At 44.2% G+C, this 11893-nt stretch overlaps 1 protein-coding gene across 1 annotated transcript; it reads right to left on the reverse strand.

Moving 5' to 3' along the window:
- Window positions 1–1204: 1204 nt before the first annotated feature.
- LOC119045693 (histone H2A type 3) lies at window positions 1205–4132 on the reverse strand. The gene has a single exon (XM_037140477.2). It carries the CDS (start codon window positions 4001–4003, stop codon window positions 3611–3613), a length of 393 nt encoding a protein of 130 aa, XP_036996372.1. The 5' UTR covers window positions 4004–4132; the 3' UTR covers window positions 1205–3610.
- Window positions 4133–11893: the final 7761 nt, after the last annotated feature.

The raw sequence follows: 11893 nt of genomic DNA on the forward strand, positions 1-11893 counted from the left end.
GGGCATCAGGGGTCCTGGTAACTCTTCATCTTCCGGGGACCATGTCAGAAAGCCAGAATTAGCTAAGGAGAGAGACAGAACCAAGACACCCTGAAGTGTGAGGGAGGCTGCTGGACCAGTACTTTTCCAAAGACCCTCACTGACCCGTGACTGATGCTGACACCCAACTGAGTCCCAGTTGACCACTGACACCTCAGCTGACTCCCCACTGGCCCCAAATGCCCAGGAACCAGCCTTCTGCATGCTCACTGATTACCAGCTTTCCTGTGAGCCCAGGTCCAACCGTCGATCCTCAACTTTGAGAACAGAACTGCAAGGATGTGATATAAGGATGCCACACAGAGTTGGGGGCAAATTGAAGACAGGGGTGCTGACAATGAAGGCAGCCTCTGGGCACAAGGGCAGTGATGGCAAGAGGAGCTGCCAGTGAGGGGAAAGTGTCAGAACCTGATGTCCCACGTAGCTTGGAGAGGGTCAGAGCTGACCACAGAGAGGAGAGGGCCAAAGGGAGGATGCAGTTAGAGCTATTGCTCGGCAGGTGTCAGAGAAAAGGGGCCACCACACAGCAGGGCAAGATTTTAGGACAACAGCTCAGCTCAGCCCAGGCCCAACAGCATTCAAGCTGGGTGACCCAGTTTTCCCCTGACATGCACCACTGAATGCTTATTTAGCAAAGAAATTGGGTATGTGTGTGTGGAGGGGTGTCCATTTGTTTTTATAGTTGAGGGATTCTCAAACGTGTTGGTGAGTGGACAGGAACTGACACATCCAGGAGGAGACTAGATGTTGGTTAGGGACCAGGGACAGACCCATGTCCAGGAGGGTTGGATAGGCTGTGGGTTATGGGCCAGGCTGAGACTAGACTGGGGAAATTTACCTGCAGTGAATATAGATGTTTCTGAGACTGGTTGGGCTGCATTGTCCCTCCAGTACCTCACCTGTTTTTCTCATCTCTCTCAATGTAATTACCCTATAAGAATATGGAGACAGTAATTGAGAATCCCAGTGTGATGTGCCACAGTGGTCCAAGGAAAGGCCACCCAGAGGAACTCCACACCCCTCTTCCTACATGGTCTCCCATGGGCACTGACAGCCATGCCAGCCTGGCCAGCCCACCCTTCACCTGCTAGATAAAATAATGGAGACACTCAGTCTCATGGTAACCTACCATTACATTCAGATTTCTTTGAAAATCAAGGTGAAATTTCTATAACATATAAATATCTACAGTGCAATTCGGTGCATTTCCAGTGCTGTGCAGTCCTTCGCTTCTCACTCCAAAACATTCTCATCATCCTCGAAGAAAAGTCACTACTCATTCTTCCCATCACCCTCAGTTTCTGGCAATGACTAACCTAGTTTTTGTCTATAGATTTGCTTATTCTGGACAATTCATGGGGTCATATACTGTGGCCTACTGTAACTGACTTCTTTTACTTGGCACAATTTTTTTAAAAGATTTTTAAAATTTATTTTGTAGGGGAAGGGAAGGAGAAACATCAATGTGTGGTTGCCTCTCATGTGCCCCCTACTGGGGATCAGGCCTGATGCACAACCCAGGTATGTGCCCTGACTGGGACTCGAACTGACAAGTCTTTGGTTTGCAGGTCAACAGTCAATCCACTGAGCAACACCAGCCAGGGCTCGACACAATATTTTTTAAGCTTTGTGTTGTAGCATGAATCAGAACTTCACTCTTCTTTTTATGGTGGAATGGTACTCCACAATGTGGGCAGACCACAGTTTGTTTATCCATCCATCTGTTATAGGCATTTGGGCTGTTTCTACATTTGGGATGTTATGAATAATGCTGTTGTGAATGTAGTTATATGGATATCTGTTAGAACCCTTGTATACACCTGGAAGTGGACTGAGTCATGTGATGCTCTCACACAGAGGCAGGTAGCTCTGTTTACTTCATCAGGTTTTTGAACCTGGTAGCGCAGACAGATAACTAGATTTTAGACTGGAGCTGTCCAACAAAACTTTCTGTGAAGATGGTGCTGTCCAGTGTTGTAGCCTCTGGCCACATGTAGATAGGACAACTAAAAAATTAAATGTCCCCTGTGGATTGTGGCTGGCTGTATGGGAAAAGTTCAGCCTTAGAGATGACAAATGAAGTTGCTGCCAAAGAGTACCGCCCACATCACAGTCTCTATTCCAAGAATGTCCAGGGAAGTAAAAAAAACTAAAAAGCTGAACAGCCATGGTGGTAACTTGGAATACTTAAGCCCCTGCCCCTGGAAAATTTATTTTCAATACCACCTAAGGATTTGAACATAAGTTTACAGTAGAATTGAATGCCCTCACTGTTTAACACGCTGGCTGCACCTTGAGAAAGCTCTAGTCTGTTGATGCTCCTCACTGCGATGGGGCCTGCTCAGCACCAAGGTTCTTTCTACTCTCCTCCACGGGGGGGACTCTGGTATGGTTTCCATCCACGTGAGTACAGCAGTTGTCTATATGTCTTTTTTAGCACCAGAATATTTTCTAAAGACTAGTAGATGGCTAGTTTCAGATGGTTCTGGAAAGTCCTGGTTTGAGTAAACTTATTTTTAGTAAGATAAAATATATTTCTGAATTGTTTTACCACTGTACTTATTGTTATAATGAAAAAAATTGATAACAGTGAGGATAATGACAGGAATAACTAACACTTACAAAGCCCTTATTTTGCACCAGGAATTATTTTTTTAGGGAATTACCATGGATTATCTCATTTATTCCCTTATTTTCCATGAGGTAGGTGCCATTAACGTTCCCATTTCTCAGCTGACTTTTCAAAAGCATGTCTCCAACCTTGCTTTGTAATGGAATGTAGAGCTGGTGAACAGCCAGCTTCTGAAATAGGCATGCAGACATTACACAATCTGATCCTAACAATATTCTTTAAACTCACTAAATTCACAAACCTAGTTTTTTAAAATCAGGCTCAATGTACAAATTATCTTATTATGATGTTAGCTAACAATTCGAGAAGTTCTTTGGTTGTTTGACCAACCCAATGTTAACAATTTAATTTCCTTCATTTAGTTAATGTTAAGTTCTCTTGAAGACTTTATACCGCTTTTAAAAATAATTCCTTTTAAATACTGAAAACACCTGTAGTAAAATAAATCCTTCCCCAGACTTTAGAATTCCCAGCCCAATAAATTCTATCATACTCCCGATGAACCTTAAAAACTGCCATTTCGACTCACTCAAGCACTCAAATTTAAGTGGGAACGAGTTTACTTATCAGAACCAGAAATGGCAAATTCTGAGGATAACAAACTTTTCATACCAGGCCAATTTACCCGGTTGTCCCTAGGATAAAGACAGTTCGTATCTGGCGTCTAAATGTGACCAATCGAGACTGTGGAGACTAAACACTGGTAATAACACAGGTACCTTCAGGGTGAGAGAGATTTAAATCCCAGGAGGGATTTGGTGGCAAGATTCGCGAGCATGGCGGTTACACATCAGGTGAGCACCCCCTGCAGTAGAGCACGGGGCACGCCACGCTGAGGCCGGGTGAGGCTCTTTCCAGGAAACTGGGTGGCTCTGAAGAAAGCCTTTGGCATCAGGGGACCCCCAGGGCGCAAGGCAGTTCCTGCCTGCCTCCGCGGCTTCACTTGCTCTTGGCCTTGTGGTGGCTCTCGGTCTTCTTTGGCAGTAGCACGGCCTGGATGTTGGGCAGGACGCCACCCTGAGCGATGGTCACGCGGCCCAGCAGCTTGTTGAGCTCCTCGTCGTTGCGGATGGCCAGCTGCAGATGGCGCGGGATAATACGCGTCTTCTTGTTGTCGCGGGCCGCGTTGCCGGCCAGTTCCAGGATTTCGGCAGTCAGGTACTCCAGCACCGCCGCCAAGTACACCGGCGCCCCCGCGCCTACGCGCTCAGAGTAGTTGCCTTTGCGAAGCAGGCGATGCACACGGCCTACGGGAAACTGTAGCCCGGCGCGCGAAGAGCGCGACTTGGCCTTGGCTCGCGCCTTGCCCCCCTGCTTGCCGCGACCGGACATATCCGTAAACCGGAGCCAAAATAAAGAAGAAAGACAGAGAAACAAAACCCGAAATAGAGACCGCTAGGCCTAGTAAGCCTTTATACTTGGTCCGGAGGTAGGTGAGATGGCGCCGTCCAATTGGATGGCGGCTACAGTCAATCAGAAAAAGAAGTCACCACCTCCTAATTTGCATGTGTCTTTCCCAGTGATGACGTCAGGGAGTGTTTCACCCTACCAGAAACTAGAAACTGTGACCTTGATTTGAATATACGACATATTGAGTTGCTCCGTTTACAGAAACTATTGGTAGAGACACTTAAGCATTCTTTATCCCTTGAAATCTGTCCCCGAGACCAAGAAAGTAGTCCCCAAATTGCAAAAGAATGCAAGAAGCACACAAGCTCTGCTGTAAGGAGAGCTACTCTGTTTACAGGTGAAATTTGTTGAAGTAGATGCATCCCGACACCAGCATCTTGTCCAAAGCCATGGATAGCATGAACTCCTTTCTCAAAGGCATCTGTGAGCGCGCGAGGCGTCCCACCTGGCGCAATACAACGAGTGCTCCACCATCACTTCCCGGGGAAGAGCAAACGTCCGGCCTTGCTCCTGCTGTTGCCAGAGCCCCTACCATAATTGAGAAAGGGTTTCCGAACACGGTGAAGGATTGTTATGTAAACCCAATGGATCTTTGCGCCCTAGCGTTCCCCTGGTTATTTGCAGGGGCCTTGCTTCAGTCGTGTGCACGCGCGTTTGTGTGTATGCACTTGCGCGCGAATGCGAGAATCCAGAGGTCGGGATGCAAATCATAGCAAACAATCCAGGACCCCCTAGACCACCCTTGCCTCCGCTCAGGGCGATTAATGCATGGCCACGCAAAGAAGGAGCGTGGAGCTGGAACGTTCTTTTAGTGCATCCCTGGTGCTTGCTCCCGGGGACTTGGTCTACAACTCTGTCTGTTTGCCTATCTCCCGCCTCGTGTCCCTGGTGGGTGAGTCCGGAGGTGCTTCAGATGATGCGCTTGGTGAGGCCCTGGTGATGATGAGCAGATCTGGCGGTGGCGCCTTGCACTGCGTCCCTGCCTGGACCCAACATCTTTATCCTTGAGCAATGAGCATTTCCCGGAGGACTTTTGTGTGGTTGGATACTGCAATGGCAGGATGCTCAAGACTGAAAAGGAAATGGAAGCTCGGTGAAAACTCAGCGCCCTGTGTTCGGGAGCCCCGTGTAATAAGCCGACTCTGCAGCGGGTAGCTTTCACCCTTAGGGGTGGGAGGTGAGGTGAGGGAACCGGGCTAGTTAAAAGGAAAGAATACCTTTTTTTTCTGAACAAATTAGTTCCCTCCCCTTCGGCCACATTATCTTCTGTGAAACGTTACTGACGAAGAATAGAAGTCCCCCTTTGAACTCCCCGCATTTATTTGGAGAATCATCTTCCCGGGAAAGTTCTTTGTCATGAAGAGTCTTCACTGGAAGGGACAACGCTTACCTTTTCCTAGGCTTGGCTTTCTTATTTTTTAAAAAGGGGTTCCTAATCATTTCCTTGAACATTTTGAGAATTAATGTATTGAAAGCTTGCATCGGTGCGAGGAGGGTTTAGCAAAGGGGGGCGGGGAAGAAAGGTTGCATTATCAAAGCAAGGAACAGGTATTCAGTAAAAGATAATCATGGAGTTTACAAATCCTGTCTCCAAAGGAAAGTTGGAGTTGGGGGGCGAGGCTGAGGCGCAAGCGGCACCAGGAAAGAAAAGTCACCAATCATCCTCTGCCACAGAGGCTGGAACTCCCTCACTCCCTGTCCTGCCAGTTTGTTTTTCTCGTATGGATCCACTCTAAAAGAATTTTTTAAATCTCCCACATTTCAAAGTTGGCATCTAAAATATCTTCATGGTTAGTTGAAATAGTTGCAAGGATGCAAATTCCACCCTTGAGTTTTAAAAAATGGTCATACACATCAGTCTTTTAAAGGTATTGTTAGGTTAGAGTCTCTCAAGAAACTGGAGGGATGCAGCGAGCTAAGGAGAGCAGGGTTTATTAGTGGGGAATAAGGAAGAGGGGAGCCAACCAAGGGAGGTTGGGACTCACTTGGTTGTTCTTAGATCAGGGTTTTTAAACGCAAAAACTTCTGGTTGGGGTATTAGAGTCTGAGTGGCTAGAGCCGGCTACCGGGTGAAAGCTGCACCCTGTTATGCCAGAGAAGCAGACCCCAGACCCTAATCCTCCTGGGCAGGGTCAGCAGGCAGCTTCCCACGGTGCCATTTTCTCGCCTGGTGATTTTCCATTCCTCCTAGGCCTGCCTAGATCTAACAGGTATCTGTTGAAATATCAATTTGGTACCATAATTTATAAAATAACACGACCAATTCCTCATTAATAGATGTTTTAAATGATCCTTTTTTTCTCCCTGAAGTCATTTGTATTCCACTTCTGTCTCAAAATTTCATCCTGGTGTAAGATGTATTTTTTGTTTATCTACCACTTTTCCCTACAAAAAAGGCATGTAAATTGAAATTTTAAAATACCTGTAGGTGATCAAACCCCAGTGTTTGAAACATCAATAAGTTTTGCCCTTGCAGTATGGCTCAGTTGACTGAGCATCTTCCGGCAAACCAAAAGGTTGGAGGTTGAATTCAGGTCAGAGTGCGTAGGGAAGGCAGCCAATCCATGTTTCTCCCATGGGTTTTTCTCTCCTCTTTCTTCCTCTCTTCTCTACTCTCTAAAAATCAATAAGCATGTCCTCAGGTGAGAAATACATAAAATTTTAAAACACAAGTAAGTGTTGATAATTTTGAAACAAAAACCAAAATTTTGGTGAAATCTGCCTCTTAATGAGATGGATGGTGGCCCCTCCCTTTCTACGTTAGGTAGTTCATGCACCCTTGCTCAAATAGACTTATGTTTACAGTGATAGTAATATAGCAGCTTTTGCTTTGTCTTATAGATATATGCTTTGAAACACCATTTACAAAAATATATGCATAGGAATGAAATTTTTCTATAGATGTTTCACTCAATTCTTTGCTTTCCTAGTTATAATCCAAAAATCAAACAGTGATTGATAATCATCAAATGACAATCCCCTTAATTCTCAGATATCTGATTCATATTTAAAATGTCAGTCTTCAGCCTCCAGCCCCACTGTGAATGGGGCTGTCGACAGGTCCAAGCCCTGGTCAGTATCTTAATGAGCACTGTAGTCACATGAAACCAGTCTCACAGATCCACATGATTCTCTCTACCACAATGAGCCTAAAACCGAGATTTAGTAAAATAAAACTTGTCTGCAGCAGAATGTGATAGATTGTGCTCACAGAAGGCAACGATACTGCTTAGTGTCAGAAGATCAAGAAGCAAAATGAACATGTTGTAGAATTCCCAAATATAATTATATAAAAATAAATTTTGTTGTGGATAGTGAAAATCATTGGTGAATTTCTCAAGCTCTGGCTGGTGTGGCTCAGTGGATTGAGTGCCAGCCTGTGAACTAAAGGGTCACTAGTTCGTTTCCCAGTCAGGGCACATGCCTGGGTTGGGGGCCAGGTCCTCAGCAGGGGGCACACGAGAATCAACCACACACTGATGTTTCTCTCCCCCTCTTTCTCTAAAAATAAATAAATACAATCTTTAAAAAAAGGAATTTTGTTAAATGGCAGATGCTAGTTCTTCTTTTCTATTGGATAATAGTACATCCAATCTGAAGGTACGCCTGTGGTGTACACGGGGTCAGATTCATACCTTTTTCTCTTCATCCTGTGTGTTTGTAGCAAAAATATAAAATACAAAATAACCAGTTTTAACCCGAGTCTACATCTTCTCTGGGTAGGACGCAGATATGGGGTGGGAAGAGGGGAGGGGAGGAAGGATGCATTTCTTCTGAGGAAGGGGATGTTGACCCTTATTCAGCACAAGGGATGAGAACGGTATTTGCTTCCAACTTCCTAAACCATTTCTTTCCCATTATTTCTCCACCCCAACCCCAGACTCCCCAAAGGCCAAAGAAATAAATTCAGAACTCAAGACTAGATGCAAATGGTGTTTCAGGTATCTGAGGTAATAGTACTGAAAATATGTTATTGTGCTTACATTGGAAGTGTAGCAAGAAGTCAGACTTTTTAACTGCAGAGAGGACTGGAATGGGTTCCAAAGGAAACACTAATTCTTCCTACTGTTGATGTCCACTGAACAAACCCTTTGATGAGATGGTCACATGCTAAGTGCTTGGTATGTGTGATCTCATCCAGTCTTCTAATATCTCGGAGGGTTAGATATTAATGTTCTCTAATTACCCATCAGAACTTAGGCTTTATAGAACTGGTAAAAGATAAACTGAGGCATATAAAAACATTTTAAGAGTTTTTTGGCAATAAAATTCATTTGAATTTGGCATCAACCAATGTAGCAGATAGAAGGGAGATCCAAGAAGCTGTGCAAAATGAAAGACTCTTATAAGCAGAAGGGAGGGGGAACAGGGAAGTCATCTAAGGCAAATGGTATTGCATATGGTATTGCAAAGTTGCTCTTCTTTAGGGGATGGCTGGGGTTTCTTGTGCAGGTGACCTAAGTTGTGCTGGCCAGGCAATTTCCAATTGTCTGGTTTGGGATGCCATTCTGAGAGCACTGAAAGTGAAATCAAATTCAGTATTGGTTTGGTGATGTGAGATTTAACATAAGTGGCTCCATTTTGGGCCCGTTTTCTTGTTTTTAACAGAAGTCACTTGTTCCTGAGTTACCTCCCTTATTAAATTAATTCCTATATGCACAAGGTTAAGTTTACTTATTATATTGACTTCCAAGATAGAAACGTAAGGTGTAATGAATTTACCTTCCACTTATTTAAGTGTCAGCTGGGGAGCTCATCAGAAATGCAGACTTTTGGGCCCCACCTCAAATGTTTTGAGTTAGAATCTACATTTAAACAGATTTATATGCACATCAGAGTTTGAGAAACTCTGGTCTGCAGGTCAGTTACCTGGCTATTTTAACCATATATGCCACTATCTAAATGGGCCAGGGAACTTAATGGCATTCCCAAAGCACAAAATAATTCACCGAGTTCAGAGCAGTTAGCACCATGCTTTCAAAATACCAACACAAGCAGTGTCCTCTGCATGTGAGTCTATCCTCTGAGGTCCACTTGGGCATCTGGAGATTGTAAGTGCCTGGACATCCTTAGCATTAACCTTTTACCTATTTACTTGACAAATATAGAATTGATTTAACAAACATTTCTCTATAGCTCATCATGAGCTAGGTAATGTGAATCCTGGGAAAGACACCTGCTAAGAAGGGGTCCTGCTAGCTCAGTGGCTCAAATTTAAAAACAAAACAAAAAACAAAACAAACCTAGGAGCCAAATGGCGACCCAGTGGCCTGGCCCACAAACTACCCTTCATGGAGAAATCTGCACTAAACTGCCTGTCTGCACTGTTTCTGCCATCAGAACCAGCCCTTATTAAGGAGTTCCTGGAATCCTATTTCAAAAAATGGGACTGAGGCTTGCCCCATCCAAAAGCTGCACAGTTACAATCAACCAGAACAGCTCTATTCTGACTAGTCAGAATAGAGGACAGTATCTTTTGGACCAGTCGAACTGTGAGGATTTGGGGTCCTTATTTGCATGAAGACAGACCAATCAGGGACCAGGAATGGGGATTTCTGTCCACATAAGCCAGCTGCCCTGGCTTCTAGAGGGGCACTTTCCCACTGGAGACTGGAAAGTGGGTCTCCCTGACAGACCTGATATACTGAAGCTATCTTGCCAGAGTGGAGGAGACCAGTGCAGCACAAACAAACTGGCAAGCAGCAGAGCAAGCTTCCTAGCTGGAAAAGGGCCTGGTTCTAGGATTGTCTCACAGCTATTTTGCACTGAATAAAGTTTTTTTCTTCACTGTACCCCAATTTGGCGATTCCTGTTGGTGTGAAATTGGCAGCAACTACTGACCATTGGTTGACAGTAACCACTCAATAAATATTTAATTCAATTTAGTGCTCATAACAGCCCTTCCGGGTATGCATTATTATTAACTCCACTTTGTAGACAGATAGCAAAGAGCTGGAAAAAATATAGCCGAAGTGTTGGCCCTCGAAGTCAGGCCAGCTGGTGCTAAGCTCCAAGCTGACTACAACAACCTAGATTTTTTTTTTTACCTTTTGGATATTGATTTTCCTTCTTGGAGAGGAAATAATACTTGTGATATGATATGTAGAAGAAAAAAATTAACAATTTAAATGCATTGCCCTGTGTTTAAGTTTCTGGGGCAAAAGCAGCCAGAAATCTTAAAATTTCTACCAAAGTAGAAATATAAAAGTACTACAGGTAAAATTGTACTCAATTTCACAATGGCAGATTTAGTTGTTTTTTTTTAAATGATTTTATTTATTTTATTTTTAGACACAGGGGAAGGGAAGGAGAGAGGGAGAGAAATATCAATGTGTGCTTGCACCTCATGCACCCCCTACTGGGGACCAGCCCCACAGCCCAGGAATGTGCCCTGACTGGGAATTGAACTGGCGACCCTTTAGTTCATAGGCCAGTGCTCAATCCACTGAGCTACATCAGCTAGGGCAGATTTAGTTTTTTAAAGGCATCTTAAAGTGGACAAAAGCTTGCTTCTGGAATGTTTATTCAAACCATTTTTATAACTATTATTTGTTTTTATGTCAAAGACTTAATGACAAATGTATAAAAAAAACTATTGCCACCCTGCCTTCCAGCACCCTTTGAAGAGCTCTGTAGCTTCACCTTGAACAGGAGGTATAGTCAAAGCAAGAAGCCTTTCCTTTCGCCTGTAGATCTCATTGGCACAGATTCTTCCACTGCAAGCTGCCTTCAGTTCTTTTTTTTTCCTTAATATTTTATTTCTTTTTTAAAATTTTTTAGAGAGAGGGGAAGGGAAGGAGAAAGAGAGGGAGAGAAACATCAATGTGTGGTTGCCTCTCACACGGCCCCCACTGGGGACTGGGCCCGAAACCCAGGCATGTGCCCTGACTGGGAATCGAACCAAGACCCTTTGGTTCACAACCCATGCTCAGTCCACTGAGCTACACCAGCCAGGGCTGCCTTCAGTTCTTAAAGCTTACTATTCTGAGTAGGTCTCTTTGTTTCAATAGAGGCTAGCTGGCAGTTAGATGTTGAAGATGTTTACCTTTTGTAATGTTGCAGAGGAAAGACTTTCCTCTCCGCTGTCCTGGTTTGATGGCTGGGTTCATGAAATCAACCAACAGCAGGCAGACTAACAGGACAAAATATATACACATTTATTAAAATTTTAAAAAATATATTTATTTATTTTTTAGACTGAGGGGAAAAGAAGAAAACAGGGAGAGAAATGTGGTTGCCTCTTGAGTGCCCCCTACTGGGGACCTGGCCTGCAACCCAGGCATGGTGTCCTAGACTGGGAATTGAACTGGCAACCCTTTGGTTCATGGGCCAGAGCTCAATCCACTAAGCCACACCAGCGAGGGCCATTTATTTAATTTTAATATTATGTGAATGGGGGAATCACAGGGGGAAAAGGTGAACACCTCCCAAAATGATAAGATTTTGGAGCTCATATATATCTTTACAGGAAAATGGGAGTAGGTACCTAGACTTCTTAGGGAAGAGCGAACGATTTTAGGAAGGATATTGAGACCTTAGGAGACTAGATGGGAGATATGACAGTGTGTGACAAAGTCTGTCTAGGTGTGATGCCAACCTTTAGTCTCCTCTGCTGGGATTGATAAAATTCTTGGAAGGGTACTGATGGCAGTTCAGTTAATTTTGCAGGGTCTGTCTTAGGCAGATAAGGGTGGGGTGGGGGTGTTCAGAGACAACCTCTACCAGCATTTGTTGTTTTTCAAGTGTCTTCAGCTCCAAATAATCAACATATCAATGTGGTATATTTTGGAGTGGCTTCACTAGCAAAGGTGT

This window comes from Artibeus jamaicensis, unplaced genomic scaffold (assembly GCF_021234435.1).
Source record: "Artibeus jamaicensis isolate MK-2021 breed Jamaican fruit bat unplaced genomic scaffold, CSHL_Jam_final scaffold_3272, whole genome shotgun sequence".
NCBI classification, from domain to species: domain Eukaryota; kingdom Metazoa; phylum Chordata; class Mammalia; order Chiroptera; family Phyllostomidae; genus Artibeus; species Artibeus jamaicensis.

Excerpts from the sequence above, each read along its gene's own strand:
- LOC119045693 (XM_037140477.2), bottom strand. The coding sequence starts at position 4,003 with ATGTCCGGTCGCGGCAAGCAGGGGGGCAAGGCGCGAGCCAAGGCCAAG.